The following is an 18,570-nucleotide window of genomic DNA, read 5'->3' as shown; positions in this document are numbered from 1 at the left end:
TTATCCCAAATACACCACTGACTCAGTGGATAAAACTTCGGTTTTGCGAATGAAACGAAATGGTCGATTCCGGAATTTGAATGATCAGATATGATTTTTATCGAAAAGTTTAGAGGGTATGATCTAAGCATGGAAAAAGATTCTATTTTTGGTTATACAAGTCGGGGCCCCTAAAGATCGGGGGGCCCCGTATTATTGATACACGGCTGATACCGCGGTATAGCTACGCCCCTGGTAGAGTGATGGTGAGATGAACATTTTGAGTACAGCAATTCTTTCTTCAGGAACCGAAAATTGGCTCATGTCTCCCTAATCCATGGGAGAGTTGAACAGGGGGCGGGAGAGACTTGACCTTAAGTTTGTAGATCAGAAAACAATTTCAGAGTCACTCTCTCTTATTTAGTTCACATTTTGATTGTAATAATTATTAGTAATTGTTACTGTGAAAGTATCTGTGAAATTTGAAAAATTGGATACTTTGTCTGAATATAACCCTATTCAAAAGATCCACAGATGTGTAGTGTCACAGATTTAGCTAGTTATTCTGAAAGTAATTTTGTTCTTCCATGGGTGGCACAGCTCATTATGAGCATTCTTTTCATGAAGAGCATAAAGCATAACAATGTTTAACATCCAATAACAATTATGGTATCTGTATGAGGTTAGCGTCACGGGGTACCATATAATTTGGCGTATGCCAAAAAAGGAAAAAACGGGAAAAACCTCAGTTAAAAAAACTCTTTTTTCCTGTGAGTTTATATAGTGGAATGTGAGAAATGAACTTTGCACAAAATGAGTTTAAATAATTGATATTGAAGTAACATTATATTTTTTCAATAGGAGCAATCTGTTCATCAGTATGGTGCATGATATTTATTCTGAATAAGAAGTAAATTTAAATGTCCCTGGAAAATGTTGGATTAGCAGATACGTGTTTGAAATGTTTATTTTTGTCCACTTGTAGTGGCAATAGAAGAATAATATGCATTATTCAATATCACATATAACACAGGAGGGTGCAATAGATCTGGAATACTCGAATCACTTCGGTATCGCCACGCGCCACTTCACTGGAGATAGCTGTCATAAAAATATGGGGTGCCATGCAATGCCTAAATGATTTACTTCTCATCTAAGTACTAACAAGACTAACTCGTGAAAGTATCTTCCACAGTTCCAATGTTTTCACAAGTAGTAACTTTGAATTATCTTCTTTATAACTTCTTCACCCATTGTCTATGACACCCTATGCTACGCCCGTATATAGAGGAACGTCTGACGGCCGTTTTCAGTAAACCTATCTATCCATCGTTTCACTTACTGACGATTAGTAACCATTGGTAACCATTCTAAAATATATCTGCAGATAAATCATAGAAACGAAATCACATGCATTTTCAATTTTCAGTAACTGAGACAATGGATAAATAGGATTATTGGGAACGGCCGTAAATCATTGTAAACGAAGAGAGTTCTGTCAGAGAGCTTGGCCTTGGTTCTGAATATAATTTTCTTCATACTTTTGAATTTTATCTACATCTCAATTGAAAATTGTAGTAGGTGGAGTATATGAGCGAGCAGATGCTGGATGAAAGCATGCAAAAACTTATTGAATGAAACAAAAAGATTTTTTTTTAAATTTATTTTACAGGCTTAAAATACAAACAAAATGCATAGCGCTTACATCAGTCTTGATATATACATATATTCTTAGAAGCTATGCATTCTCATTTCAGGAAAGTCTTAGAAAATTGAATACCCTGAAAACTTAAATTAACCTTTGAATGCATTTCTTCTAGTGAGAAAAAGTTTTCTGATATTTTTGGAGGCATTAAGGACAACCAGCATCATGATCACTTTGAAGCTCCCCAAAAATATTGGAAAGCTTATTTTTAAGCAACTGGTAGCAAATATATTATATTGTTTCAAGTAAATTATCTCAACAAAAATATAATCCACATATTCGAAACGATTTTACTTAACATGGCCATAATTCATCAATAAAACTTTGTTTTGCTTAGCTTTTTCTTACATATATGAAGGGAATATAGTAGACACGATGGATAAGATCATTAAGAGTTGGCTTTGCCTCAGGATTCATTCCTTAACATGAGTCAAATAAATAATAGAAAAGATTTTGTGAAAAAAATACAGCGCATTTCAACAAGTCAACCTGTTGTTGCTAACCAATTTCCGCAAAGAAATTTGACCAAACACAAAGAAAATTTCAATCACACTGACCCTTACAAAGAGTGCATTTTTATCGAAGTAAGCTGCCCCGACCAGAAGCCATCAGCCTAGCGATATTTTGTTTCTGATCTCATAAAACCAGCGTATCTGTTGATTCCTATGGAAAACTTATGATACTTATCCAGATTTAGTAAATTCTTAAAAACTAAACTGCATGAAAAATAAACTTACACAACTTGATATGCTTTTTAAAATATTATATAGCAAAAATATCTCAATAAAACTAGAATTTCGACTAATCTCATAAATTTTCAAAGCTTCACAAAATACCTGTGATCAGATGATTTAAACCTTCGAAAGTTTTTAAGCGTACAAATATAGCTATAAAGGCCTAACTAATGAAAAAATATATTTGTATAAAAAATTTGTATATTACTTTGGTCTGATCCAAAAGGATATGTTCCTAGGCTTCGGATTGTTAATGCAATCAATAATGTGTACAGAATAAAATAGGTTCAATCACAAATAAAATAGTAAAACAAATTATGCAACTCATCGATTTTCGAATTGTAGCACTAGACTAATTGAGGTTTAGGGCATGATCATTCGATCTGAATTGCCTTGACAGCGATCTCAAAACCTGTCTTATGTTTCAACATAAAGCTGCTGTCCCACAAAACTCAACTAGGGAGTGTACAATTCAATTCCCGAGATAATTCAGAATCACCTTGGTAACACAGCTTTAAATTGTATACTTCAGCACGATGAGATCTGCTCCAATAGAAATTCAAGAAGAAAACAAAAAACTTCACAAACAAGCTAAAAACTACATGGTAAGAAAATAGGTTCTTTTGAAGAACAGAGCATTCAGTCGACCCTAATGGAATCTTTCCATTATGAATCCACAACATTAATTAAGCAACTTATGCTAGTTGTAATAAGTAATACGAATGTTTCTACAGTAAGTCAATAAATTGGAAAAATCATGAAAACAATACGATAAAATCTGACATATAAATTATTTAAAAAATTTCAGAGAATAAAATTAGAATTGAAATGAAATAATACCTAGATGAATTCAAAATTATTTACTCTCTTCTTTTGCCGGTTCTCCATTGGTTACCTGCTCTTCGGGTTTATCATCCTTTTTCTCCTCTTTTTTATCTTCTTTCTCTTCTTCTTTCTTATCTTCTTTCTTCTCTTCTTCTACTTTCTTATCCTTGTCTTTCTCCTTAGCTTCTTCCTTCTTCTCCTCTGAAGATTGCTTTTTCTTATCTTTGCCCTTTGCTGGAGTTGCTGGTTTTGGTTTAGGCTCTAAGCTTGGGTCCAGAAGAAGTTTTCCAACGTTCTTACGATCATGCATTTTCTGCATGGCTTCGGCAACCTGGAATTTGATGTGACCAATCAAAGTTTTGCGGAAGACAGTGTTTGATATTTAGGCCCTTGATTGGATTTTTCTCAATACAGTCAGGCTCAATTCATTATTAATCAACTATACATATATTATTACACTTACATCTTCTAAAGCCCAGGTGGAATCCACAAGAAGCTTGATTTTACCCTCTTGGAAGAAAGTGAATATTTTTTCAATAACCTGTTGCACAAACTTGACTTGTCCTTGTTGATACATGAGATGTCTCAAGTTGAAACCAGAAATGGTTCTATTTTCATCGAACAGTTTCAATGGTGATACTTTGTCCACTTGCCACCACTAAGAAGAAAAAGAATAAGTTAAAGGAGACCTGAAGAAATCGTTAAAAAAATCGTTATTCTTGCTAATTAGCAATAGCGAATTTGAGCACCAATAATAACACTTAATTTTTAATAGGTGCTTTACTCACCGATCTGGCAGCGCTGAAGAAGCTCTTGGTTTCGCCAGTAACCACATTAGAAGATCCATAAAGAATGTATCTCCCCATTGGTTTGAGTAGGTTATAACCTTTGTTGCATTCCTCCCCACAAAGACAATCAAGCACAATATCCACACCTTCTGGCGAAATCTTGCGGACTTCGCTAGGGTAGTCGTTTCCACGTTCCAAGAGATGGTCAATAGGGGAGTTGGCGTTCTTCAGAGTTTCGTGTTTGCCTTTTGAGCAGATGCCGATAATGGTAACATCCTCGACGGTTTTAGCTAACTGCACGATAGCTTGTCCCTGAAAAAAAAATATGTGATAACCGCAGATGCACCATTTTTTATATTTCCGAGATATCACTTGTGTCTTAAAACAAAATTTTGGCTTCTATATAATTGAAGATCCTACACTTATAATGTATTACTGATATACGTGAATTCTGTTATTTACATTGAGATATTTACATCCATCGAACTTATAAAGAGGTTGAATTAATGCAGCATTATAACCAAACAATGCTTTTGGGAATTATCGAAATATGATAGATATTCGCTTAGAAAAAAATTCTAGGAGGAACCAATCCTCTCGGTTCTTGAGGTCATGATCCTGGATAAAAAATTGTGCAGGAAAATGCAACGAGCACAAATGGAATGTTTTAATATCATCTTTCTTTCTCCCAAATATTTAGTCATGTTATTTCAGAGACCTTGTTGCAACCGAAATAGAGTAGGCCCCAGATGTTCTTTCAAACATGTGAAGGGCTCACGCGACAGAACGAATAAATCATGGTGCGCTTGCAAATTGAATCAGAATGGGAAGTGAATTCTTATCTTATCCCTTTTTTCGTGTCTGAAATACTTCTGTAGTATTATACTTCACAGAAGAGAAATGCACGGGGGAAATATAATTTTTAGTTTTGTTCAATTTGAGTTCTTCTGTGTTTTTATCTTTAGAAAATTTGCCGATTGAAGCTTATGAAATTAGGTTTTATCAATCAGAAGGAATATAGCCAAATTAAGAAATGCTTTCTAACAGTTTCAATTACTCAAAAATGAAGGTCCTCGTAAGCTTGTACCTATTTATGTCGTGAGTAGTAGTATCGAGTATTTAATTTTTAATACTCAATGGTAGTAAGTATAGTGGGGGCATGAAGTTCATTTTTTATTAATATTATAGTTCGAATACAGGTAGTGAAAGATCTATGGAAAGATTGAGAATAAATTCACAAAGGACTGATGGGTTAGCTGAGTAATTTGTTCGAATAAATTTGACAATGTCGAAGTATTTACTATCGATGGAATTAGTAGAAAAACGTCAGTAAGTACTTATCACATAAAAACAACAATTACATTTTTCTAAGGACCTAAAAATCGCCATTCCAAATCGGTCTAACATAGATAAAATAATGATTCAAATACTCAATCAATGCGAAACAGGGAAGAGGGCATTTCCGATTCATTAAAAAAAATTTAGTCCCTAACGATGTTATGGAGAATATAAAATAATCAATATTTGAAACGTTTCACGTTATTCTTCAGAAATGAATGAAGCTTATTATATCCTCCCTCACAGTATTTTCCGACGCATCGGTATTTAACTTAATCCAGTTTCCCGAACTTTTTATATAGGAGGCTATCGGGTCTACAGAATGGTATAAATGAATTGGTAATCCTGACTGATGAACAGGGAACAACTTCGGTGTCTGGAATCTGGATATAATCATATCCGTCAGGAGCGGAAATTTTGTCGATTCATGTTCTGAATCATCGCCAGTTTGCGATGAAGCAGAAGTTTAAGAAGAAGAGGCGTTCATCCTTTTCACCTTCTTTTCCCATCATTCTAAGTAATGTTCCTTTGTTATCGAATTGGAAAACTCAACGAAATTTCAGTGCCAATAATGGAATAAAGGAACAGAACATGATTTTCTTGGAAAGCTTTAATTGTTGATGAAGAATTAATTTCAAACATAATCGATATAAATATTATATATACAACAAGGTGTTTTCAAAGGTGAGGTTTTTGACAGAAGGTAGAACTCATCAAGTTAAGTCATTTCACCAAAAATTGTCTATATAAAATATTCAAGATTGCTGAGCTACAACCCCTAGAACTTCGGACAAAATTTCCAATATCCTAAACGAAACCAAATGGTTGAGTCAGTCATCACGAGATAAGATTTTCCCATTGCTTTGCGATAATTCAGATAACAAATTATATGAGGTCATATAAAGATCTTTTTCAATACAATACAATATACAGTAATTATATTCATTTTTTTTCAACTTTGTTATTTTGAAAGTTTTCTATAGGTGATTTTTGGTGAAACACTCCATTTTGAACAGTTTCACCTTCTTTAAAAAAAAAAGCCTCACCCTAAATACACCCTGTATACGAATGTTACTAACACCCGATTCAAACTATAGCCACACCATTATCCAATTTAATCAACAGAAAGCATGTTCTTAAGCATATGATGATCATGCTGGATTTCTTCTTCATAGCAAAATTCCGATGAGAAGCAAGCATTCAACGGGGTGGAAGTTGTGTTGCTCCGAAGAGGTCAAATAAGTCCGAAACCACTTACAGCATCTTCGATGGAAAAATGAAAAATGGCATGGCTAGTTCGTTTCAGAAGTGACATTTGTTGATATTATTCGGAGTATGTTATGTCTAGAATCCTTACTATTATATGAATGTGAATGTCAGACTGTCATTTTCAATACTTGGTGATATTTACGAAAGGTATGGAGATGGGGTGATTATATAATTAAATAAACATGTACTGAATGGTATTAATGAGTTCAATATAATGCCCAATGTGAATTTTCAAATGTTCTGAAAAAATAACTTCAAACTCCAAACTAAGAAACATTAGGAATCTTCATATTGAGAAAATTATTTCATTGCCATTCAACTCGAAATTGCGTCCTTAAACTAAATCAAAACGTTCGATTTAACGTAAACATTGCAAATCATCATATGCCTATTGCGCTTCCAGCCTAAATGGAATAATTTTCCATAAAATAAGAGCAGCTCCACAGAGTTGAGTTTCATAGATGACACGGAAATAATTTTCCCGATGTATTTTCGCGCGAGCTTGAAATTCACATCCTCTAAGAGATTACTTCCGGTTGATGAAATTATTCATCATTTTCTCCGTGTGATTTTGAGGCATTCGTAAATCGAATTACGAAGAACCGAAGATATTTAAAATCTTTCATATTGCACAGTCTGGTTTTGAAATGTATGGTATGTATCACTTGTGTGTAAAGTTTTTCTCATTTTTCAATTGGAGCTCATAAAATTTCGGAGAGGAAATCGTCGGTTCCCTGTAATATGCACAATCCTAAATATATAATGAAGACAAAACATAAATTCCGAATGTACATTCATGGGGCTGTTCGGTCGATGAAAACATTCGGGCTGAATCATCACCCCAAGTGAACATTCGCCATAAAGCCTCTGGGTTGCAGAATGCCCGAAGTCACGAAAATGTCCCCCTTCTCGCTGCTACCACGAGGCCGAGGATTCCCTATCGATCGATCGTCAGGGACACACCCGAGTCGAAGGGGCGACGCTCTCTTCCATATGCTTCCCGTTCCCGCCCTGTCTCTGTCTACATTCCGGCTGGATTTTCCGCCCCCAAGGTTGCCAGGTCATTTGGCTGGATAGCGCCACCGCACCAGACTATTTTTCAATGAATTAAAAAATTGAAAAAATAAAATATCTAACTGAAGAGAGAATAGAAGATATTTCATCTAGATCTGGCTTTTTGCCTTCGAATTGAATTTGTGCGCTCGGGAATTGTTTTTTTTTATTATTAAATTTATTTCAAACTCTTCAGTTTCATAAATTATGAAGATATGACGTGTCGAAGATGCGCCATTTAAAGTTTACCTAACCCAAACTGCCGAGTTCGAACCTAAATTTAGTTTTGGCATTAGAGATAAACTTTACCATTCTACGCTTCAACTTTTACAAAATGAAACATTCACACTCATCACATTTCATTATGGAAATTCTTCTTTTTACGCTTTTTTTATGTAGGTATGTACGATATAGGTATGTATATCTATTGATGAATAATGCAACGTAGTATGGCAGAAATCATTCTATTTCATGAAAGACCCCTGACCCTTCTATGATCTCCGCCACTGACGAGAATCAGTACCCGACGATTCAGTTTATCCAAAAACCTTTCATGTACTGAAGTTTTCTTCATATTTCGACTTTTAGAATCACTATCTGAAAAAATGAATGATAAAACCGCCCACCCTGTAGAATATCCCTACCAAAAAAAAGAAGCCTTTATGAATGAAGAAGAATCTAGTGATACTGCTACTGGAATACCATGGTAAAAGATGTTTTATGTATAGGGCATGCCAATAATATGCTTCTCTCTGGCGCTGTTGGTTTAGAAGTATAAACTTTTCCAGATTCTGAATGTTAAAAACACTGAAAACCAATGCTTATCAATTAAATTTCTTCAGATAATTTTGTTTCAATTCGAAGCTCATTCTCGACCAATAGGTACTCTGAACAAAAACGTATTTGAAATTTTGCTTCACTCAGCCCATATTACCTTTTCGAAAACTCGAGGGCTAACTTCGGAAGACAGAGGACTGTCATTGACCAAAAGGGAAATGTCATTCACGTTTTACTCCAAAAAAAGCGAAATGAATATTACGAAGAATTTTGGGAAAAACATTTTTTTTTCAGTTAGGATGCCTTATATGGGTTTTGTTTCACGATGATTTGAAGTGAGCATTTTTATTATATGAACACCTTTATTCTCTTGTTTACAGGGTGTCTGTAAACGAATGTGAATGACTTTTATGAAGCACTAAATAGATGTTACTCACATTTTTTTAGATCTCATAACTTTATTATTAGGGGTTCAAAATAATAACATGTATTTTAGCGGTAGGTACCTAGTCATTATATGGAACAATTAAGGTAAACGTCCACAGTTCCGCATCGTACGCAACGCACGGATCGCATTAAAAGGATCAAGCGGACGCTTGAATGATGCTGGAATGAACAGCCAGTGATCAGAACTGCTTGTAAGTTTTCATTTATTCCGAGAAAAGTATCGACTGTATCGAAATTTTGCAAGATACTTTTTTTCTCCAGAATTGAATGGGAAGCCATAGGAGAATTTTATTTGTCAAAAATCTATCCCACGAAAACAATTTTTGAATGAAAATCATAAGCTATTGTTATTTTCAGCCACTAATAATAAGGTTATGAGATCTAAAAAAATTGTGTGAGTAACATCTACTTAGTACTTCATATTAGGTATGTTTAGTTTTATGACTCAGTGTTTTTTAGAACCCGTAAAAAAATTAAAAACTGCCAACTCGTCATCGCCTTACAAAGGCTGTATCTTGGAAAGGAGATCGATTTCGAAAGAAAATTATAGGATCTACCCCAGCTCATTTTCATCAATCATCTGCCTAATTCCTTCGCATTTGTTCACATACACCCTGTATAGGTAATCATCTATAAAAAGTTAGTAGTAGGAGAAAAAAAGCCGACCGACAAATATCTGCTAGCAATCTTTTCTGGGATCACTAGCCAAGAATTCGCTTGGGAAATATGACGACTTTCTTGGTTTATTACGGTGTGTTTTATCGCGATTCCTCCCTCTGGTTATTAGAGGTCGTAGACCATTACAGACGTCGAGGGTTCCCAGTAAGAGACGCTGGAAATTGAACGCCAAAGAAATAGGTCGGAATTTGTGCGAAATTACATGCAGTATGTACCAGGGGCTCTTGAACCCTGTTTGGTTCATTATCCTTCACAATAAAGCTTCGGATTATACGAGTGAAAAATTGTTGGTTATCTTCGTAGATTGTCTTTGAGAAAGGAGGAGGTTACGCCCCCCTTATTCATCATATTTATTCAGTAAATAAAATGATCAGTGGCCGTTCGATCTTTGGGATTTAAAATGTTTGACAAAAAATTCTATTATTTCCAAACAGCCGTAAAAAAATTATAATATCCAAGTTATTCAAATTTTTCACCATCACTTCTTGATGTGCACACAGTCTTGCCTTGCGTAATAATGAGTAACTACGAGGATGTATTAATATCTAGTTAGCCTAGACCAGTTCCATGCATAAAAAAGATATTGCGTTACCATAGCAACGAAAAATAACTCATTAGAAGTGTCAGTATGACGTTTGAGGTCGAAAAAGTAACCAGAGTTACGCAATAAATTAAAAGAAAGAAGATGTCCTCCGAAATTGTGGAAATCGAAAAATTGGAGTATCGAGCCATCAAGTACCTGTATTCAAAAGGGTTAAGAGGTAAGCAGATTTATGAAGATATGCTTTATACCCTTGGTGATTAATGTCCTCCGTATGCGACCGTGAAAAATTGGACTGCAAGCTTCAAAAGAGGTAAATTTTCCATTGAAGATGATGACCGATCGGGAAGGCCAGTTTCTGTGTCAGTCCCCGAAAATATCGATGCAGTTCATGGCATGATTTTATCAGACCGTCGAATTGGGCTAAAACGGATATCTGAAGCAGTGAATATTTCATACGAACGCGTTCATCATATAGTTCACGTCAATTTGGACATGAGAAAAATTGCTGCAAAATGGATCCCCAAATGTTTGAATGTTGACCAAAAGCGTGCAAGGGTATGAGCATTGCGTTCGATCTGTGCTCGATTTGGAAACGATGTAGTCTTCTTAAACTGAATTGTTACTATGGATGAGACTTGGGTACAATTCTATACGATTCAGAAACAAAGCAAGAATCGATGGAATGGCGACACTCTGGTTCTCCAAGACCTAAGAAGTTTCGTGACCAAAAATTTGCTGGAAAAGTTCTTGCTTCAGTTTTTTGGGATTGCCATGGAGTAATCATGATTGATTTTTTGGATAAGGGTAGAACAATAACCGGAGATTACTATTCGACATTACTGACCACTTTACGGAAAAAAAATTAAAGAGAAAAGACGCGGAAAGCTATCCAAAGGTGATTTGTTTTTGCAGGACAACGCCCCTGCACAAAAATCTCAAGTTGCCATGCAAAAAATTCGTGATATCGGGTTTTAATCACCAGATTTGGCTCCATCCGACCATCATCCCTTTCCCCAACTGAAAAAAAGTTCAAGGTCGTAAATTTTCTTCCAACGACGAGGTAATAAAAGCTGTGAAGGTCTGGTTTGCAGAGCAAGAAGAAACATTTTTTTTGAAAGGTCTAGAGACGTTGCAGGTTCGCTGTAATAAATGTATACAATTAAGAGGAGAATATGTTGAGTAATAAAATATTTTGACATTGAAATTTTGTTTGGTTCTCTAGTAGGCTAAGAATTTTTCCATACATCCTCGAAACTACGCAACAATAGCGACTTCATTGAACGAATGACATCCTGAAAAAATGTATCTGCTGCTAACGTTGTGCAACTAGTTACCAAATTTGACGCTCCTGGTTCAGTTGGAAATAGAAGAGGGTGCATGAAAGAGACGAAGTGAGGGACGCGGCTGTCTTAGGTCATGTAGCAATGAATCTGGTGTTTCAGACATAACAATCCTCGTTATAAGAAACGATTGGTTCAGGAACTGAATGAGGATAATCCCGATCGCCTACTCCAGATCTGTTAAGTGGTCACTGAAATGATTAACGGTACCTAATCAAAACTACATGTTCGATATCTGTTTTTCGGACGAGTGTTCATTTTACCTTAACGGCATTGTAAACCGGCATGAGTGTCGGTATTGGTCAGGTGAAAATCCTAAATTATTTCGTGAGGTGCATACAAAGCTTCTCTAAAAATTAAATGATTGGGCGGTTATTCACAGAAATATAATTGGCCCTTTTTTCTACTCGGTAATCGGGTCATCTCACTGGCCAATTATTTAGATCTATTGGGAAACGCTATTTATTCAGCTCTCGTGCAAGGAAAATTCAGAAGACCATCAAACGATCATTTTCCAACAAGATGGCACACCACCTCATTTCGATCAACCGGTGCGTCAGTTCTTAGATGAAAATTTTCCTCACGGAAGGATTGCAAGGAGGAGACATAATAAGTGGCCACCCAGATCACCTGATCTGGCTCCACCGGACTTTTTTCCTTTGGGGTCACCTAAAATCCAAGATTTACGCTACTCAGCCTGAGTCACTGGATGATTTGCGAACTCGTGAGTAATGTACTTGAACGTTTTCAGCAAAACTTAATACTGCATGGAAGTGAATGGTGCCCATTTCTAGCATTTAGTGAACTAATCACAAAAGTAAATACTCTTGCACTATTTTACTTGCCAAAGTGTGCCTATTTCACGACGATCACTTTGACTTTAAAGTTCAACTAAATTTTAAGGGCAACTCTTGTAGTGCAGATTCTTGTAACTCGTAATGATCATTCGATATGAGCTTCATTATAAATAAAAAATCACCGGGAAAATCCTTCGATTTCTATCGTCAGATCTCTTTGTTATGGCCCTCTTTGATTTTCGCAAATCTCAATCAAGCTGAAAGCAAATAAACATTAGAAACCGTCTGAACGATTTTCCCTTGGAGAATACATCCATTGTTCAACATCCCTCACGACACGCTTTTCTATACTCGCTTTCTCTCGGCAAAATCGATGCGACCTGAACACCCGTACGTCAAGAAGTTCATTACATCTTTTTGTTCGGACGTCTCTTCCTTCGCATCCTTCTTCCAAATGAAATTTCAGATGAATTTCTGGGTTTCGCAAAGCCTTACAATGATAATAAAAGAGCATTTCTCGAAGAAGCTGCCTTGCACGTATATTTCAATCTATCCAAGTCGAAGGAGAAGCTAAAATTGTTTTCAATACATGAAAAGGAGAAGATAATGCTTAAGCCCCTGTTTCGTATTTATTGATTTGCAAAATGAAGAATGTATCATGATATATCATAAACATATTGATATCATACAACATACAAGTTTTTGAAGAGTTCGATCAATTTTTGAAAGAAATGTAGGTATACGATCCAGCTGGCTTTCGAGAATTTAAAAGCCTACTTTTTTTCTATATATAGAGTTTGAACATATTTTTACTCAATTCATACAACCTGTCCCATAATGATAGCCAATCAGTGGCGGCCCGTGACACTATGAGATGGTGAGGCATATCAGAAAAAAACACGAACCTCAAGGGATCGCCAAAAACGGTTTGCTATAAGCAAAGTTCGCAATAAAGGATAAATGTAAATAGCTATCAGGAATTAACTATTATTTTTATTCTCTGAAAATTGCTTCGTTATATGCGAAAGTTCGCTGAAAACGGAGCCGTTGTAAGCGAACACTACTGTATACAGGGTGTTTTCAAAGGTAAGGCTTTTTTTTTTCGAACTCATCAAATAAGTCGTTTCACCAAAACTTGTCTACATAAAATATCCAAGATGGCTGAGATACAACCCCTAGAAGTTCGACGAAATTTCATTAAATTTCCAGTACGCGACTGTGGAAGATGACTCCGTCATCGCAAAAACGAAACAAAACATATTAACATATGGCTGGACAATGAATGGTTCAGTACCAAGTTCATCAGATTAGATGCATCACAAGTCACTTTTGAGATAATCATAATTGGTATATCGTTCAATTCAGGATGAAAAAAAAATAAGAAAATCGAGGCAGTTTCTTGAAAGTGCTATGGTAGTTATGTTGAAAAAGTGCTATGATATTTCCCCATTTCATCTCATTTTTAGGACGATTGTTGGAATGTTCGAACAAGAGATTGTGATGCCCATTGTGAATAATTTAAACCAATTTTATTGGTGAGATTTTGAGTATTCTCTGGAGAATTCTCTACCAAATTTTGATATGAAAAGAGCAGAGATTATTTTGTATGCAACTGAACAGTGAATTCTACCAAAAGTGCGTATGTAACGGTAAAGAATTCACGGCGCATGAATTCTCGAGTAAATTCTCTAGAGAATTCTCGGCTGTTGCAAACGGGCTAAAGTTACTAAAAAATAATGAGAACAATTCGGCAATCCTAAGTTTCCATTTTCATTACCACGTAAATATCGAACGAGCCAACATCCTAAACGAAAACACATGGTCGAATCAGGAGATAAGTTTTTTCTCACTGCTTTGCGATAATTCACCTAACAAACGGTCTAAGGTGTATAAGGATCTATTTGAGTAATAATTTTCAAATTTTTTTTTCAACTTTTTCATTTTGAAAGTTTCGGATATTTTATTCTTGGTAAAACGCTTCATTTTAACCACTTCCATTCCGTTGAAAAAAAGCCTCACCTTCGGAAACACCCTGTATACATATCCACACATAGGAAAATAATTCTTTGCCTGATAATTCTTTTAAACTTCACGTATTCTTGGTTATTGGTAGATCCAAGCGCTATCTCCCGCTTCCCGAACAGTGCAGAATAATTGCAGTTTGCCGAGGACATGGAATGCTCGCTGTTCGAGAGTCGAGGCATGCCTCAAAATGATCATTAGAAGCAGAAGCCCCTTTCAAAGGCGTGTGGATATATTCGCGTCGCATCGATGTAGATCACGCGCTAGACAAGGAAGCGCGTAGGCATGCCTCAAACCTCTTACTTCTCAAAGAGGAAGTGGGATGAATATAGAAGAATCGTAAGATTGAGCAGGATTATTATTGAAAACAGAGTGCCGTACGGTATGATGGGAAAATTCGAAAATCGGACTGAAAAGATGATGAAATGGATCAATAAAATATTCGATTAATACGTGTAATCTCCAGCATTTATTTGGTGAGGCACTGCCTCACCTGCCTCATAGGACAAGCCGCCACTGTAGCCAATTAGACATTTTGACAAAACACAACGTGCGACTGTTTGAAAATTTGGTTGTACAGATAGTAGGACCTGTGCTATAAGTAGATCTTAAATATTTTCAGCTCTGTAACGTGGCTGCTTCTATCATTTAAAATGACGCCGAATTTTATTCATCAAATGAATAATAAATAAATTAAAGGTTTATAACTATCTAATAGGACAAATCCAATTACGAGATAGATATCGGCAATAAATTTAGAAAATACGAAACATTTTATTTAAATAATGAATACACAGAAAACCAAAAATTCAACACAAAATCATCTTCCAGAAGAAAAAACAACTCTGTATATTTCACCACTGCTCGACATCTTATTGAATATTTGGCAGATATAATGTAGTGAAAATCTATACAGGGTGTTCCTCGGTGGATGTCCTATTAGACGTCTCTATAGACGTCTAATAGGTCTAATCAGTCTAATCAGTTCTCTATAGAACTGATCACAATTTTGTGCTGAAATTTGAATGTTGGGATTCTGGATTATGAACTTTTTCCCTAAAATATTTCCAGACTTCTGCAGAAACACCCTTCTACTTTCTTATTTCAAATGGCAAAACCCGCATATCTTTGCATCGTTAGATACCTTATTTAACGACAATTTCAAATGTATATGTCATAGCTTTGGTTAAAACTGAACGGTTTGTGGGTTTTATTGGTTTCCTTAAATTGTGAAAACGGGAGGTCACACATTTTTGAATATTTCTGCTGGGGGCGTTTTTTTCGAAATTATCTTGGTCTTTTCAATTTTGGCGCTATGTAGTATTATAACACTCTTTGTTGTTTGGACCGAAAATGTACAGGATGTTTATGAGATCATCAAGTAGGACATATCGAATTCATCAAACCTTAAGATTTTCAAATTGAAACGTATATTTTTAATATTTCAGTCGATTGTGCATACAAAAAAGGAGGAGGGGTTACCTAAATAAACCCTATAACTTAAATGGAAACTTTCACAGTTAACAAGGAAAAACTTGAAGTGAAAAAAAACAGAAATTCGATTTTCTCCATCATAAACATGAACAGTTTTCAATGTTTTTGGATTTTTGGAAAAACTGTGAATTTCCAAATCGAAAATTACTCAAGATAGGTGTAGGGAAAATCAAAGTAGAATTCGAAGATATATTTGAAAAATCTTAAAATATACGACGTTTTGAAAGGAAAACAAAAGTTTTTGTCAGTTTTGGGCAGAAGCAGAGTAGGAAAGCTGAAAATATTTTAGATCGAGTATCCATATAACCTACTTTGTAGAACAATCGTACGTTACGTTTTTTCAAAACGCAATGCAATGCACCGTGGGATACCCTCTATATTATTTCAGTTCCTATTTTGTAGTTTGCAAATTGCAAAAACAAATAGAGAAGTTCCTTTGTGAATCATTCACATGCAAAATAAATATGTTTCAGTTATTCTTCATTTTAGATCATCATTTTCATTCCCTCTGTTGTTTTATTTTTTAAATTAATATTGGATGTACCTATGTGAAATTAGTTTTTATATACTTCTAATTGTATTCATCAATTTTACTACGCACTTTAATAACTGCGACGAATATTTCCAGTGTCTTACGATTACTTATTGTCACTTTTAGTACAATGTGGATGTGCCTGTCGTTTTTCGTTTTTATCTCATTAAATCCTTATTGTAGGTACCTGATAATATTGAGATTTCGAATGGAAAAACGTACGACCTGGATAAAACTAAAAAAAAAAAAAATTTGCTTTTTGTTTGTTAAAAGACGCAATCGAAATTATTCACCTCCTGCCAAAAACAACTGATGTTCATCACAAATCATTACATTCAAAATATTATGCTTAGTAATGGTAAAATTGGTAAATACCCGTATCATAATATACTATCATATAATTCGAGAAATACTATCTCCTTTCTTTTGTGAAACGAACAGAAGTAGCTTTAATTTTGAAGAGAATAATAGAATATCAATATGAGAAGTGAGGAAACTGATTTAAGTTCGTACAGGATGGCCAGAATTCGTTGTCTACTGAGAAGATCTCAAGAACTATAGCAGCTAGAAGAAAACGGATGACACATTTCCGAGCTCTTTTTGGAAGAAACTAAGAATGGTGAAAACCACAGCCTCCTACGATACTTCGTTTTGAGTTTGACAATTTCGTAAAGTTCTCATAACTTATTAGTCTTTGAAGTTACAAATTTGAAACTTGAACCTTCTACAGGCACTTTTTTACGAAGAATCCACAGATGAGCTAAAATATTTTCTCATTTCGAATCATTAGGTGAACTTTAATTTTTTTAATGCAAACTTTTATTGAATTTGTTATTTCTGGATTGGAAAAAATTTTTTGTCAGTAGATTCTACGTATAAAAGTGCCTAAGAAGGTTCAAGTTTCAGATCTGTAACTTCAAAGACAAAAAAGTTATGAGAACTTTTCGGAATCGTCAAAATCTCAATTTTTGTTTATTACTCTTAATCTAAATATGATAGGCCGATTCTGTTTTCAGATTTGGATTAGTCATGAAAAAAGAGCTTGAGAATGTGTCATCCGTTTTCTTCTAGCTGCTATAGTTCTCGAGATCCCCTCAGTAGACAACGACTTTTGCCCACCCTGTTCATAAATCCTGATTCCTCAGTAGAATTCATTGACTACACTTCTGCATCAGTTGGGTACAAGAAATTCGAGAGAGGCATTTTTCAATTGCAATTGGAAGGACTTTCATCTTTACTTATTGAATTTTACTTTTTTCTTCATATTTAAGTTATTCTTAAGCTTCTAGGTACCATTCTTATCTATTTCCATCGTCAGAATTTGCAAAAAGCCATATATTCTATAAATCCAACTCATCTTATTCTTCGTCATTCTTTCGAATACGACCAAATTCCCCTTCGAGGTTGACACTATTTCAGGCAACAGAAGGTCAGAAGGATTGAAACTTTCAATGAGTTGCACACAGGAGTAACTGAGGAAGGTTTCCACGATCAGCTACTATCTGAGCTGATAGAGTGAAAACTCTTCCTGATACTCTTTGCTTTTACGATGATTCAAAGTCGTAAATTAATACATTCTGGGTGAGTTCATCAGAATCTTCCCATAACACACAGCACTGATGTTCAGCTACTTTGAACCGATTCAGTACTATCCAGGGACTGATCTAAATGCGAACCATAACAAAGCTATAGTGGAGATCATTGGAATCGATTCTGAATCATGGTTCCAAATACGGTCCTTCACATTTCCGCCGAATCCCCAAAGAAGAGTCTCCTATGTTTGTAGGCGATACTGCATTTTATTGTTATTTACGCATTGGTGGAAATTCTAAATTCACACCAAGTCAGAATTAAATCCTCATGCTTATCGCGTCTGATTTTATACTTCGGTTCAATTGAACAATGATCAGTTCCTCTTCTAGTTTATGGAGTTCAAGACATAGGTAATTGACTTTTATTCAGAAAAATCTCCCATGTTAGGCCGCCTGCAAACAACCCTTTATAAATCTTCCTGAAGCAATTTCGGAGCAAGTTCATCGTATCATCCCCAGTCCCAGCCGAAATTCCGCCCTTGGAAAAGCGAAAGTTGAGAAAGTAACGTCTGGCCCGGCAACAGGTTGCCTGACGGTGGCAGCTTTCCAAATTTGTCATCGGCATCGTCCAGACGCTTCGCCCACGCCTTTTAGGCGGTTCTGTAACTGCAGATCTCGGAATTTTTGCATGAGAAGCGTCTGTTCCATCGGAGATA

General features: G+C 35.5%; 1 protein-coding gene across 1 annotated transcript in view; it reads right to left on the bottom strand.

The window, feature by feature from the left end:
- Window positions 1-1,800: 1,800 nt before the first annotated feature.
- The window catches only part of LOC123306391 (synaptic vesicle membrane protein VAT-1 homolog-like), a 67,218-nt gene continuing 50,448 nt past the window's right edge, over window positions 1,801-18,570 (bottom strand). The window contains exons 4-6 of the mRNA XM_044888369.1: window positions 4,032-4,343; window positions 3,707-3,901; window positions 1,801-3,574 (exon numbers count right to left, since the gene is read on the bottom strand). Coding sequence (XP_044744304.1) covers window positions 3,275-3,574; window positions 3,707-3,901; window positions 4,032-4,343 — 807 coding nt within the window. The 3' untranslated portion in view covers window positions 1,801-3,274. The remainder of the gene's footprint in view (window positions 3,575-3,706; window positions 3,902-4,031; window positions 4,344-18,570) is intronic.

Source organism: Coccinella septempunctata, chromosome 2 (assembly GCF_907165205.1).
Source record: "Coccinella septempunctata chromosome 2, icCocSept1.1, whole genome shotgun sequence".
In the NCBI taxonomy this organism is placed as follows: Eukaryota; Metazoa; Arthropoda; class Insecta; order Coleoptera; family Coccinellidae; genus Coccinella; species Coccinella septempunctata.
Note: the sequence above shows the minus strand (reverse complement) of the source record. Positions and strands in the feature narration are given on the sequence as shown.